At 43.0% G+C, this 15,233-nt stretch overlaps 1 protein-coding gene across 1 annotated transcript in view; it reads right to left on the bottom strand.

Moving 5' to 3' along the window:
* The window catches only part of LOC127634401 (myosin-IIIa-like), a 148,445-nt gene that overhangs the window by 88,037 nt on the left and 45,175 nt on the right, over positions 1-15,233 (bottom strand). Inside the window, exons 4-5 of the mRNA XM_052113939.1 lie at positions 11,574-11,678; positions 7,965-8,064 (exon numbers count right to left, since the gene is read on the bottom strand). Coding sequence (XP_051969899.1) covers positions 7,965-8,064; positions 11,574-11,678 — 205 coding nt within the window. The remainder of the gene's footprint in view (positions 1-7,964; positions 8,065-11,573; positions 11,679-15,233) is intronic.

The following is a 15,233-nucleotide window of genomic DNA, read 5'->3' as shown; positions in this document are numbered from 1 at the left end:
ACATCACGGCCTGGATGAAGGAACACCATCTCCAACTAAACCCAGAGAAGAACGAGCTCCTTGTCTTTCCAGCCAACCCTACTGTTGAGCTCAACATCACCGTTCAGCTAGGTTTATCTACCATAACATCATCCAAAATGGTCAGAAATCTAGGGGTAACATCTCAAAAACAGCTTGATTGTGTAGATTTGCACTCTACAACATCAGGAAGATAAGACATATTCTCTCTGATCATGCCAAAAATAATCTCCAGCTTACCTAAAATCGTACCTGCAGAGTTACTGTACATTCCCACCAGAAGAATTTTGAGCGGCGCCTTGTGGTACCAATACAAAGAGCCACCATAATACTTTCCCAGACTTTTGGCTTCACTGTACCTTATTGATGAATGACCTTCCCAACGCCATCTGTTAAGCAGACTCCCTCTCTGTCCCTTCAAATACTTATTCCTTCCACTGTCAGTGTCGAAATGTTTAGTAAAATGGTCATTCTGCACGTACTTTTTAAATAAATTTATTGCCAATTCTCTTTCCCCTCAAAGTGCAGAATGGGCTACAACAGCAGAAGACTACATTGGGTTCCACTTCTGTCAGCCAAGAACAGAAAGCTGAGGCTGCAGTGGGCCTACCATGTGTGTATGTCAGCAAAACTTTGATTTAGAAGACCAGACTTAAACTGTCCAGTTTTGGTGAGCCTGTGCAGCCTCAACTTTCTGTTCTTGGATGACAGAAGTGGAACCCGATGTGGAATCTGATGTTGCAACAGTACATTTAAGATGATGATGATGATGAACAAACACAATCTGTTTTAACTAATAACACAAAAATTATTGTATTGTTCTTGTACATACTGAAACATCATTAAAAAATTCACAGTGCAGGTTTGAAAAAGTATTTAAACCCTTAGGCTAATGACATCAACAAACCTGACATCAACTTAATGAAACAAGATTGGAGATCTTGTCACGCAAACATTTTGAGTTTGCTATTCACAAGAAGCATCTGCTGTTGCGGACAATGCCTCACGAAAAAAGAGATCTTAGAAGACTTACGATCAGGAATTGTTGTTTTGCATAATTCTGGAAAGGGATCAAATTGTCTATAAATGGAGACGATTTAGTACTGTGGCTACTCTCCCTAGAAGTGACCATCCAGTGAAGATAACTCAATGGGAGTTTTTGAAGATTTGAAGTAATTATCGGAACGGTTTAACATCCCTGTTCATGAGTCTACTATACGCAAACATTAAACAAACATGGTGTCCATGGCAGAACAACAAGGAAGCCGCTGCTTTCCAAGAATAACATTACTGCACAGCTGAAGTTTGCCAAAGACCACCTTGATATTCCAGAATGCTAAAGGGAAAATGTTTTGTAGACTTTTTTAGAAGCACACGCAGCACTACATTTGGTGTAAAAAGAGAAATCGCATACGAACTTGAAAACATCATCCCAAGTACGGTCGAAGGAGCATCATGATTTGGGGCTGCTTGCTCTCATTGAGGGAAAAATTCATTCAAGATATCCTACAGGATGTCTGTGTGGCAGCAAAAGCTCAGTAGAAGTTGGGTGATTCACCAGGACAATGACCATAAACTTTGCAGTAAATCCACAACAGAATGACTTCAAAAAAAGTGAATCCACCTTTTGGAATGGCCCAGTCAGAGCTCGGAACATAACCTAACAAAGATGCTGTAGAATGACTTCAAGAGAGCAGTTCACACCAGACATCCAAAGAATATGACTTAACTAAAGCAGTTATGTAAGGAACAATGGTCCAAAACGCCTTCTGAACATTTTGCAGGCCTAATCTGGCACGTCTTAAGGTCAATATTAGGTCAAAAATGTCAAAAAAGAAACAGCTTTCTCTAGAAACTCCTCATTCAATCGTTGTTTTGAGGAATGAAAGCTATACAATGCTTGAAATTTACAAAAAAAAAAAAGATTTCATACAAAGGTGTTCACTACAGTCTTCAAAGACAAAGAACAACTGGCTCTAACAAGCACAGCAAGAGATGTGGAAGACTAGATGTACAACTAAACAAGAGGATAAGTACATCAGAGTCTCTAGATTGAGAAATAGATGTCTCACATGTCCTCAGCTGACAGCTTCATTGAATTCTACCCGCTCAACACCAGTTTCATGTACAACAGTGAAGAGAAGACTCAGGGGTGCAGGCTTTATGGGAAGAATTGCAAAGAAAAAGACACTTTTAAAACAGAAAAACAAAAAGAAAATGTTAGAGTGGGCAAAGAAACAGACATTGGACAACAGATAATTGGAAAAGAGTGTTATGGATCTTAACCCCATTAAGCTTTTGTGGGATCAGCTAGACTGTAAGGTGCGTGAGAAGTGCCCGACAAGACAGTCACATCTATGGCAAGTGCTACAGGAAGTGTGGGGTGAAATGTCACCTGAGTATCTGGACAAACTGACAGATAGAATGTCAAAGATCTGCAAAGCTGTCATTGCTGCACGTGGAGGATTTTTTGATGAGAACTCTTTGAAGTAGTTTAAGAAGTTCAGAATTTTTTTTCAAATTGTAATAATTGTTCACGTTGTTATTGTCCGACTATACATTGGGATCAGTTGAATGCCACTTTGGTGAATAAAAGTACCAATTTCTTTCAATAAGAGCCAAATCTGTACATTTTTCAAAACTACATATAAATTATATGTACATATAAACATGTACTGTACATATTTGTAAAGCGATTATGGGAAAGTAGGAGGCGAGAACTGGCATGACAATATAAATAATAGTTTAATGAAAAACCTAAACCAAAAGACACAAACACACACATATGATGGACAGCTGCCCGTAAACATTCTCTCTCTGTCGCACCGCCAGCCACATACGGCCTTTATCCCTCTCGGAGGCTTGATTAGCCTGATAAGGGGCCGGGTGTGTAAAATCACGAACCAATCACGGGCCCTCCGCCCTGCCACAATATTTGTATTTTCTTTTCTTTACTTTTATTTTATTATTTTTTTGCATAGTTTTTCAAAATGTAGAAATGATGCCCAATACAAATATTCTGCTCACAAGTTATATTTATCTTATATATATCCTTTGTATTCTTTAAACATCACTTCTCATCAAATCTAATTTTTAATCTCAAGCATACTCTTCACTTACACGTTTGGTTAACAAGTACACCAACTTAAAAAAAAAAAAAAAAAACATTATTAGGGGCAAATCTGTTTTGTGTGGTGGAAATGACGCCAACTCTTTAGGACAGATGTATTTCAGAATTGATAGAATGATTTTCACACAGTACATATTGAAATGTTTTTCCATCTTTGTTTGAATTTTCACAGTTTTATACATTTATATAATTTGTATTTTTGTAGTGGCTTTTCAGTGTAATATACAAAGTATGGATCTGGGGACAAACTCTAAGTCAAGTCTGTATAACAAAAGTACTCAATGAAGGTCTGGTAAAAGGTTGTCAAGTCATGTGACCATATAACAAAAAGAAAAAAAAAAGTTTAAATCAATTTTAATAAAAATCAACCCATGGGAAGTTAAAGAAACACCTGTTATTGACTACTACTATTGAACTCAAAGCAAACACACTTGAACTAAAACATTTATTTTCAAAAGGTCTTTCATACATTACTTTGTTAAGCAAATTCTTGTCGCATACTTCCACTAAAAGATAAGGTTCCTCGTATGTAAACTAAGGTTGCACCATTAACCTTAGTTTACATGTGAGGTGTCATATCTTCTAGTGGAATGATGCCACATAGGCCTCTAAAGGTGCTGTGTGGTGATATACACAGTAGCTGATGAACAGATGTTTTGCATCATAGTTGTTACTATAATGTGTGTATTAGCATGACTGGAAAGCATCTTTGACCAATCATTTTGTCACTGTCCTTGACGAAACTTGACAGAAAGCTGTTTTTCTGCTGACAGTAACTGATTTAGCAATCTTAAGTTTTTTTCATGACTCATCACTCTCGCTCTCTCTCTCTATTTTTCCTCTCCTTCTCAACAGGACTTGTCCCACATACTCTCTTTTCCTACATAACAAACCCCACCCCACCCCCAAAAATGGATGATGTCCTGTTTAATCCCACGCCCCTCGTGTGCACTCGACTAATTATGGGCTTTCTTTGCGTCTGCTCTGGGGCTCATCCCCCTTTGAGGGGACTTTTTCCTCTCAGGGGCTAAATGAAGCCTAGAGAATATAGAAGAGATCACATATAGAGTGGATTTGGGGCTGGGAAATTAATAGTGAAGGGGATGTTGTGGATGTGTAGAGCATAGCAAATGCTCCCCCGAGCAACTTTAAAATAGCTTGCACTTGGTTGTTATTCTGAGGAAAAAGCATTTACTGGCTTTCTAAAGGTTTATAAGCTCTCATATAAGGCTGTTCTGACAGAGGCTCTTAAAAATGCCCCACTTACAGCCGCATTGAAAAGCCCACACATTTCAAGCAGTAATGAAAAGAAGCATTGGAGCATGGTCTGTTTTGCTAGTAACACTTTACAGTAAGGTTTCATTTGTTAACATTAGTAAATGCATTAGGTAACATGAACAAATGATTTACAATATATTTGTTACATCATTTATTAATCTTTGTTAATGTTAGTTAATAAAAATGTAATTGTTCATGTTAGACCATAGTACATTCATTTGATTGGTTTTAAATATGTATTAGTATATATTCAATGTAACATGAACTAAAATTAATAAATGTTTAATAAGTATTGTTCATTGTTAACTTGAGAAAACAGTCTGGAAAAGTTCAAGCAAACTCATTGATGTTGTTAAATGCAATGTAAATGTAACTATGGGCAGGGTTGGGAGTATTACTTTTGAAATGTATTCCACTACAGATTACAGAATACATGCTGTAAAATGTCATTTGTAATGTATTCCGTTAGATTACTCAAGGTCAGTAAAGTATTCTAAATACTTTGGATTACTTCTTCAGCACTGGGAGATTTTTTCACTTGTTTTGACTATAAAAACTCTGTCAGTACAGTAAGACAAAATACACATTAAAAATACATTCTCTGAAAAACATAAATATCTTACGCAGTGTTGTTTCTAAAACAAGATCAATCAAACTGATCTTGTTATAAGGATTTTTAGATATTTTGACAGGAAAACAATACAAAATATTATTATCAAGAATATGATTTTTGCCCTAATATCAAAGATCTTACTAGAAAAAAGAAATTATGATCTAATGTGAATTTTCTTGATAAAAAAATATGATGGTGTCTGGTAACATGTGCATGTAAAATGGCTAGAAATAGCATTTTAGCTTAGCGTAAAGCTGACAATTTACACAAGGTTTATTTCTATTTCTTCTGCTCCAAACTTACTTCAAACTTACTTCTCTGTCTGCTCGTATGAATGTAACACATCATAAGAAAGTGTTTCACCGCTGTTCAAATGCACTTTGGATCACATCATTTATATGTAGAAATGTTTTCCATCTGAAAGAACTAAATATTAAATGAAACAAATGAAAATAAAATGCAAATTAATCTCTTCAGTAATCAAAATACTTTTAGTGGAATACAGTTGCTTATATTTTGTATTTTAAATACGTAATCCCGTTACATGTATTCCGTTAAAGTAAAAAAACAAAAAAACAAAAACAATGTCTTAAAAACACACACACTAAAAAAAAACTGCGAGACGAGGCACAAATATCATATACTTTAAGTAAGTCTAATGCGTATTTTCATTGAAAAAACAAGTGAAAAAAAAAATGCAGACAGATGCAACACATTTGATGTGAATGGCCCATAAGAAAGTGTACTAATAGTGTTCCGGAAGAAAAACTTTCCATGCCATGCCCATCTCGGGACTCAAGTCTGAAGCCAGTGCTGAAGCAGTCTTATATGCATCAACCCGAGTGGCGTGACCACGGATACCATATGAGGAGTCTCATATGGAGAGACTCCCCAGGAGTCTCTGGAATTGTTTTAGAGGAACCGCTGTGCCAGGCTTGAAGAGAGCGAGGCACCTTAGCACCGACTGCGTGCGCTCATTCATGAGGCGTGCTGTCATTGAGACTGAGACTAACTCCATGCTGAGAAAAGAGATGCTCTGAACCAAGGAGATCTTGCACTTTTCCCAGTAGACCTGAAGAACCTAGACGGCTGAGGTGCCTGAGCCATGCGCCCAAGCTCCGTGCGAGGGGCACTAAGGGGACGTACTGTGTGGGAGCAGGTAATAATAGGTCGGGAGGCAAAAGCGCAGACGAGTCATCAGCACCAGACTCTTAACGCAGCGGCGAAATCATCATCCAGCTCGCGGGGTCCAAGGGAGACAACGGACTGGCCATGAGGCTAGCCGGTCTTGCATCAGACCCGGACGGAAGCAAATGAGCGTACTAGGGGGCGGGTGGTTCGTGGGCATTTACCCAGTGAAACCAAGCCCGATGCTCTCCCCAAACCACCTTCAACGCCGGCTGCACTGGCCTTAATCCCATAGGAAGAAGGCGCGGCGTGGGGGGCAGCTGAAGGGGCTTTCCCTCGAAGGAAGAAAGCTGCGATCGCAACGTTGCCATGGCTATGTTCTCGCAATGAGAACATAAACCATCCGTAAATGCTGCCTCTCTGTGATCGCAGCCCAGACACGCGAGGCAGCGCTTATGACCTTCAGAAGTGGAGAGAAAACAGCCGCATCCAGGAACTACACAGAGGTGGAAAGGCATCTTCAAAAAGACGTGCCCTGAAAAGCACATTCAACGCCTGCTGTGTATTGCTCTTTTATGAATGAAAATACTCTCTTTTAGAGGGGAAAATACTTCTCTTTTAGAGGTAAACACTCTTTACAGAAGTGCAGTCGAAGCGTCCAGGGGCATGGACTGCACAGCGTGCAGAGAGGGAGAAAGCTGCTGGAAACGTGCCGTAGATCCAACAGCAATGCTCTGACAGAGGTGAGTGGAGCAGTAGTGAAACTCAGCTTGCTACTGCACAACCGCTCGGATGCAAAGAAAAAAATCTGACTGACAGACGCACGTCCACTTCCTTTATACCCGTATGTCCGGGGACGGGACATGCAAATTCTGTCTGCCAATTTCTCATTGGCCTTTTCTCAAATGCAGAGGTATGCGAGGCTCTCAAGAAAGACCCCTTGTGTCACTACATTCGACACATCTTCGAGTGAGTGACAGAAGGGGAACTACACTACCCATAATCCTGCAGAAAGATCCACCAATCAGAGATATTATTATTAAATTTGCTGAAGCAGAACCAGCCACTCCCATAAAGCAAAGCAATTATACAGTCAGTCTCAATACACTCTCAAAGTACTTATATATTTGAATATATCTAAGTATTTTGCAATAAACTTAAATATATATTGTTCTTACGACTAAATAAAATGAATAGTCTGAAGTTTTTATTCGATTTTGTCATTCGCAATGCTTCACTAGATGAGTAGTTCACGCACTTATAAAGGAATTGAAGCACACAGTCTAGCACCTTTGGCTTTTTTTATTGATTTAAAGTTTCACCCAGCATCAAAAGAAAGACCATAGCTAAGGGTCCACCAGCTAGACCAGCACTAACCAGCATAAACCAGGCTAAGCCATCTTAGAAATGGTGGTTTAAGCTGGTCTTTACAAAAGGGTAGTCATTTTGCAATTTTTTTTTAACACACTTCTATTTAAAAGTGCTTCATTTGGTTAAGCCTAAAAGCAAATCATCAGTAACTGAAAGCAATATCTTCTGTCTCAGTGACAGTGATGGAGTGCACCGTGCATTAATGGAAGTCAGTAAGACCCTGATCAACACTGTATATGTAAATGCACACTGCTCTTAATGAGAAGAAATAAGTGCTATTCGATTAGCATTGAAACACTCACATGTAATGCTTTGGCCCATGTATAAAATGCTATCAGTCTCACACTCACACATATACACACATTCAATCAATCTGGCTTTCTCTTGCATAGCCAGCAGTGACTTCTCAAAAAAGAGCTTCCTCACCAAAGTCAACCAGCTTGATCCCTCCTTCAGTGGTGAGCAGGATGTTGTTGCCTTTGACATCTCGATGGATGGTCTTATTGATGTGTAAATGCTGGAGACCCTTCAGAGAATAGAAAACACATGTTACAGACATTGAAAACCAGACCAGTGAAATGCTAGCTGAAGAGGAGCGTTTGTTTAAGGGTCAATGACCTGCTTGTCATTTTTGTTTGGATCTTTTAAATTATTAAAAAAGACACTAAAAATGCAATTTACACAAAAAAGTACTTGACTACACCTCTTTTTTCAATTTCTGAATTAAATGTAATTTTGCTATTATGTTTTTCTGGTGCAAGTCAAAAATGTCTAAATTATGTAACCACCTGGAGAAGGTAAAAAAATATAATAGTTTCATGTCTGAAATTCTTGAAAAATGTTGGCATAAGCAGTTTGGAATAATCTTTTATAGTTATTTAGGTAACACTTTGCAATACGATTGTTTTTGTTAACATAAGTAAATGCATTAAGTATCATGAAGTAATAATGAACAATTCTTTAAAAAGCATTTATTAATTTTGGTTAATGTAAATATATGAATATACAACAGTTTATTGTTAGTCCATGTTAGTTCATCATGCATTAACTAATGTAAACATATCCAAATTTTAATTTAAAGGGGTCATGAGCTGCTTTTTTATAGTTTTATTATTTTCCTTGAGGATAATGTTAGTAATGTTTTTTTTTTTTGCATTAAAACGGTCATGATTTAGTAATATATGATAATTTTCCACCCTGTCTCTCGCCCTCTGTCTGATACGCTCAGTACTGGCCTAAGCACCTCTTTAAAACTTCAACGTAAATGCCCACTGTTATGCTGGGCTAATATTGTGCAGCCTCTCAAATTCAGCCATTTTTAAACTCAATCTGAAGAGAATGAACAAGCTCCAAAACATTATAAAACAAAATTTCAGGGTTTACACATAATGCTCATCCAACACACTACATCCGAATATATGAAACTGTTCATATCTAAAGCACAACTGTTAACACTCAAACCCTTTCTACACCGGACACGAGAGTCACGTCACTAGCAATAGAGCCCTGTAGAGCTCAGGAGTCCGGGGCCAGGCTGGAACAACGCACGCCCGGTCCCCAATCAGCCTGATGGGGGTGTGCGAGGGATAAAGGCAGCTGGTGTAGACGGTTCAAGAGGGAGGGAAAATGATAGGCAGCTGCTCTGTGCGTTTATGTTTTTGTGTTTTTGGTTCAGCTTTTCATTAAACTATTATGTCTATTGTTAAGCCGGTTCTCGCCTCCTCCTTGCCCATTAACCGCTTTACATTGGTGCCGAAGCCCGGGAAGGAGGAGGGATGCCTGTCACGGAGTCCTCGACACAGCCATCTGCCGAGGGACGGAGTAGCCTGACCGCCCGGACGCGGGGAGCGGCCACCGTCCACAAGGCAAGTGGTGACTGGACTCCCTGACCGCCTGGAGCGAAGGAGTGCCCTGCCGTCCACCAGAAACGTGGAGGGGTCGAGAGGACCGCTGTCCACAAGGGGAGGAGGAAATCGACTCCCCGATGACCTGGAGCTGTAGGGCTGCTGGGTTCTGTGCGTTGGGGGTCGGTATGACTCCGGTCCGCCCAGGGAGGAGCGGATGCCGTCTGCCTGAGAGGGTGGAGGAGTGATCGGGGACCACGTGACTGCGCATCAGAGAACCGGTGAGTGAGTTTTTTTTTTCCTTTCTCTCTCTCTCTCTCTCTCTCTCGCTCTCTGTCACTCTGTGTTGGTCTTTACCCCTCACCTATTTTGTTTCGTTGTTGTTTTTACCCTGCTGCCTCCTCCCAGGTCGAGCAAGGCGGGGATGACCCGCCGGCAGACGGGGCGTAAGGCACGCCCAAAGGAGAGGAGTGGGGGAGGTGTACGTCATGCTGGGCAACGGCGGGAGGAGTGTAGAGCGAAGGAGTCCGGGGCTGGGCTGGAACAACACACGCCCAGTCCCCAATCAGCCTGATGGGGCGCGCGAGGGATAAAGGCGTCTGGTTACAATGGTTCGAGAGAGAGGAAGAATGACAGGCAGCTGCTCTGTGTGTTTATGTTTGTGTGTTTTTGGTTCAGCTTTTCATTAAACTATTATTTATATTGTTAAGCCGGTTCTCGCCTCCTCCTTTCCCGTAACCCGCTTTACAAACACATAATCATCAATGATGCGGTCTGTTGCGGCACATTGCTATATGGCGACAGTAAATAGATGTCCCGTACTACTTCCAACAACACAAATACACGGTTCAAAAAGTTTGTGTCGACATGCCCGGTGTAGACAGCCTTAAGCCGCTGCATCTCATCATGTCAACGGACGCGCCTGGTGAACAGGATGTCAGTACCATAAACAAGTCATGACTTTTGAAATGTTCATGAATGGAACTTTTTACTGATCGGGTCCAAGTATTTTTAACTGCCCTATCCTTCAATAACAGTTCCTTTGCAAAGCTTGAATCATGTTATGATTGGTTCATAAGCAAGCCACACCGACATGAGCCAAAAAAACATACAATACACGCTGAAAAATGCTGAAGACACATCCACATCCAGTTTTCAGTATCATCCTGCATTAAAATGCACATCACCAGAAATACATTCTAAATGGTCAAAGGCGTCCATCCAGTGCATGTTTTCATACATTAACAAATATCACAGATGGATGAAAGAGTACATCCATGACATTCAAAAATGCAAGAAGCAGCAGCTGAATGACAGAGAATCGCTTCTCTTCTGCAGAGTTGTAACTTGACACCGCATCTTCTAAAAGCATCCAGAGATAAGTATCAAGCGGTCAAAGATGTCTTTCTGTGCATGTTTAAATACAAAAATAATTTAAAATAGTCCAGATGGGTTCTCCTTTGGTGTTCAGAGTCTACTGTAGGCCTTGTTTGTCCTCGTCTCTGAGATAATGAACTGAAGCACCAGTGGGAGGGGTCAAGGGTGAGATGATTTAAAGTAGGCGTTGATGTTTTTGAGCTGTAAAGGCAGTCATGAATTAATGTACCCCTAATGACGTAGGGTAGTCGCGAAAGTAGGGAATGAGGTGTTTTTGCAGCTTGGTATCAATAAATGTTTTTATTGCATTGGGGATAATGTTTCGCGTTCTGAAATTTACAGTTTTTGTTTTTTTTACAGTTTTTATTGTAGAAAGACTTCTTATATGTCAAAATATCAAGGAAATTTGATTCTTCATATTAATAATTTTTTAAAGGGGTAATTTTATATGTTTAAATTAACATTAACCAGGATTAACAAATGCTGTAAAAATTGTTAATTAATGTTGTTAACCAATGTTAACAGATATTGTAAAGTGTTTTCTTTTAAAAATAATTAGTGAGCAGTATTTTTATACATTTTATAAGACATTTTTAAAGTCATTCCCATAAATAAGTATGTTTGTAGAAAATGCTATAACAGTTTTTCAAAAAAAATTATGAAACCAACATGAAAATATAGATTACATTTTAACAAACATGGCACATGTGATTTAAAACTAGATCTTTAAAATATTTCTCCTTTTTATCAACTCAGACAACCTTATTTTCTGTGTCCCTTACACACTGTGACATGGCTGGTTTCTGAGGTTTACCATGAGAGCTTCATGTAGGATGTAGGCTATGATGGAATCCTCCAAACGGTCTCCTCTCTTCAGCATACCTTTAGCCAGATCTGTGACAGACCCTCCATTGCAGAGCTGCAAACAAATAAGTACAATTAGATAAAGGGATAAATAATGACATACTGAATATGTAAATACAAACACAGAGGACCTTATTATGGAACACGAGCAGAACAAATTTGTGTAAATTGTTCGTTAAATCGCTCTGAAGCTAATTTTCAGATTCATTAATTTTTTTGTATGTTCAAAGTGTTAGGTGGTATGAACAAAATGTACACCTGCTTTTTTAAATCATGTGTAAGACATCCAAAAGTATTGTGTTCTTTCAGACTAACTGCCATGACTACATGTTGATAGACATGAAATTAAAATGAAAGTAAAAAAATTATATATATATATATATATATATATATATATATATATATATATATATATGTGTGTGTATAATGATTAAATTAGTAAATTTAACCTTAAAAATAACAAATTAGGGTGAAAAAAAACCATTAATTTAATTTAACTCATGTTTTTATGCTTGCATTTAATTATTCAAAAAATAGTTTAATCCCAACTCTGCTTCTTAAATTTTATATTGTTTTTCAGCCAGAATTGCTTGGCATTGGGCGAAAGGTTTGTTGAAAGAGCTTTCTTTGATTTTCTTAAAAAATGTATGCCCTCTAACATGACTGGTTGGAGAGTTTCTTCATTTGATATTTCATTTAGGTATAACTATTTTAGTATAGGCATCAATATATCACATTCAGTTGATAACGTATGGTCAGTATTAACTTTGTGCGACCCCGCATACACATGCATGGACGTTGTATTTTGACTTCACTATACACAACACATCATTTAAATTCATTAAATCTGACTGATCTCAGTTCAGTAGAATCCGTAACTGTTAGGAATTCCTTGTCTTGTTTCACTGTTGCCCTTGTTTGCCTTTTGTCACCTTTGCTTTCCTTAGTTTTCTCTTCATTCCCCTGTTGTCTGCCCTGTGTCTCACTAATCTATTGTTTATGAACTACATTTCCCACAATCCACCTGCCGTCATCACTGCCATTTTGTGTCATTGTTCTCACCTGTTTATTATTTGTAATCATCCTGTCCTTGTGTATTTATACCCTGGTTCTTTGTTCTGTCTTTGTTAGTCGTTGAATGTTGTCATGCCTGGTTTGTGTTACCTGCCCGAGTTTTCAGTTGTGTTTCCTGTGTTATGTTCATTTCCCCATTGAGGGTTTTTCTTTATGTTTTTATTGTCTAACTTAATTAAAGTAAGTTTGCATTTGGATCTGCTCTCCTTGTCTGCTCCTATTCGTAACAGAACGACTAACCAACAAATGGATCTAGCAGCTTACCTATTGGAACTGACCCAGGCGGAGTTGACCATCCGCGAGTTCTCCCACTTCTTTTCCGCTGTTGCCATCCACACCGGCTTCGACGACGCATCCCTAAAGACCATCTACCAGCTCGGGCTACCAACATACCAGCTGAGGGAATTGCCGAACACCGGAGACCTCACGTGGAGGGAATATGTATGTCTAGTCTTGGGAGAACTCGCTGCCGGGGAACCACCTCTCTCGATCCCGGTTTCTGCCACTGGGCTTTCCATGCCTGCCACGGCCAACGAGCCAGCGTTGCCAGCTTCGTCCGCCCGGCGGAGGAGGAGAAGAGGAAAGGCTTCTGCTTCCCAGTCTCCGCCTGCCCCGGTCAGCGAGCCAGAGCCCTCGCCTGCCCCGGTCAGCGAGCCAGAGCCCTCGCCTGCCCCGGTCAGCGAGCCAGAGCCCTCGCCTGCCCCGGTCAGCGAGCCAGAGCCCTCGTCAGCTACGGTCAGCGAGCCAGAGCCCTCGTCAGCTACGGTCAGCGAGCCAGAGCCCTCGTCAGCTACGGTCAGCGAGCCAGAGCCCTCGTCAGCTACGGTCTGCGAGCCAGAGCCTGCCCTGGTCTGCGAGCCAGAGCCCTCGTCAGCTACAGTCAGCGAGCCAGAGCCCTCGCCTGCCCCGGTCTGCGAGCCAGAGCCCTCGCCTGCCCCGGTCTGCGAGCCAGAGCCCTCGCCTGCCCCGGTCTGCGAGCCAGAGCCCTCGCCTGCCCCGGTCTGCGAGCCAGAGCCCTCGCCTGCCCCGGTCTGCGAGCCAGAGCCCTCGCCTGCCCCGGTCTGCGAGCCAGAGCCCTCGCCTGCCCCGGTCTGCGAGCCAGAGCCCTCGCCTGCCCCGGTCTGCGAGCCAGAGCCCTCGCCTGCCCCGGTCTGCGAGCCAGAGCCCTCGCCTGCCCCGGTCTGCGAGCCAGAGCCCTCGCCTGCCCCGGTCTGCGAGCCAGTGCCTGTCGCCTCAGAGGTCAGTGAGCCAGTGCCTGTCTCCTCAGAGGTCAGTGAGCCAGTGCCTGTCTCCTCAGAGGTCAGTGAGCCAGTGCCTGTCGCCTCAGAGGTCAGTGAGCCAGTGCCTGTCGCCTCAGAGGTCAGTGAGCCAGTGCCTGTCGCCTCAGATGTCAGTGAGCCAGTGCCTGTCGCCTCAGAGGTCAGTGAACCAGTACCTGTCGCCTCAGAGGTCAGTGAGCCAGCGCCTGTAGCCTCGACCGTCCCTGAGCCAGCGCCTGTAGCCTCGACCGTCCCTGAGCCAGCGCCTGTAGCCTCGACCATCCCCGGGCCAACACCAATAGCCAGGACTGACCAAAAGCCAGCGCCAATGGTCATGCCCGTCCTAGAGCCTGCGCCCCCCGAGCTTTCCAGAGCTCCACCTTCCGAGCTTTCCAGAGCTCCGCCTTCCGAGCTTTCCAGAGCTCCGCCTTCCGAGCTTCCTGAGCTTTCCAGAGCTCCGCCTTCCGAGCTTCCTGAGCTTTCCAGAGCTCCGCCTTCGAGCTTCCTGAGCTTTCCAGTGCTCCGCCTTCCAAGCTTCCTGAGCTTTCCAGTGCTCCGCCTTCCTGAGCTTTCCAGAGCTCCGCCTTCCGAGCTTCCTGAGCTTTCCAGAGCTCCGCCTTCCGAGCTTCCTGAGCTTCCCAGAGCTCCGCCTTCCGAGCTTCCTGAGCTTCCCAGAGCTCCGCCTCCCAAGCTTCCCGAGCTTCCCAGAGCTCCGCCTCCCGAGCTTCCCAGAGCTCCGCCTCCCGAGCCTCCCAGAGCTCCGCCTCTCGAGCCTCCCAGAGCTCCGCCTCTCGAGCCTCCCAGAGCTCCGCCTCTCGAGCCTCCCAGAGCTCCGCCTCTCGAGCCTCCCAGGGCTCCGCCTCTCGAGCCTCCCAGGGCTCCGCCTCTCAAGCCTCTCGAGCCTCCCAGGGCTCCGCCTCTCGAGCCTCCCAGGGCTCCGCCTCTCAAGCCTCTCGAGCCTCCCAGGGCTCCTCTCGAGCCTCCCAGGGCTCCTCTCGAGCCTCCCAGGGCTCCTCTCGAACCTCCCAGTGCTCCGCCTCTCAAGCCTCCCAGGGCTCCACCCCTCAAGTCTCTCGAGCCTTCCAAGGCTCCGCCTCTCAAGCCTCTCGAGCCTTCCAGGGCTCCGCCTCGCAAGTCTCCCGAGCCACCCAGGGCTCCTCCTCCCAAGCCTCCTAGGGCTCCATCTCTCAAGTCTCTCGAGTCTGCCAGGGCTCCTCCTCCCGTGTTTCCCATGGCTCCGCCTCTCGAGCCTCCCTCTGCTCTGCCTCCTGAGCCTC

Source organism: Xyrauchen texanus, chromosome 41, assembly GCF_025860055.1.
Source record: "Xyrauchen texanus isolate HMW12.3.18 chromosome 41, RBS_HiC_50CHRs, whole genome shotgun sequence".
In the NCBI taxonomy this organism is placed as follows: Eukaryota; Metazoa; Chordata; class Actinopteri; order Cypriniformes; family Catostomidae; genus Xyrauchen; species Xyrauchen texanus.
This window is presented reverse-complemented; position numbering and strand designations above follow the sequence as displayed.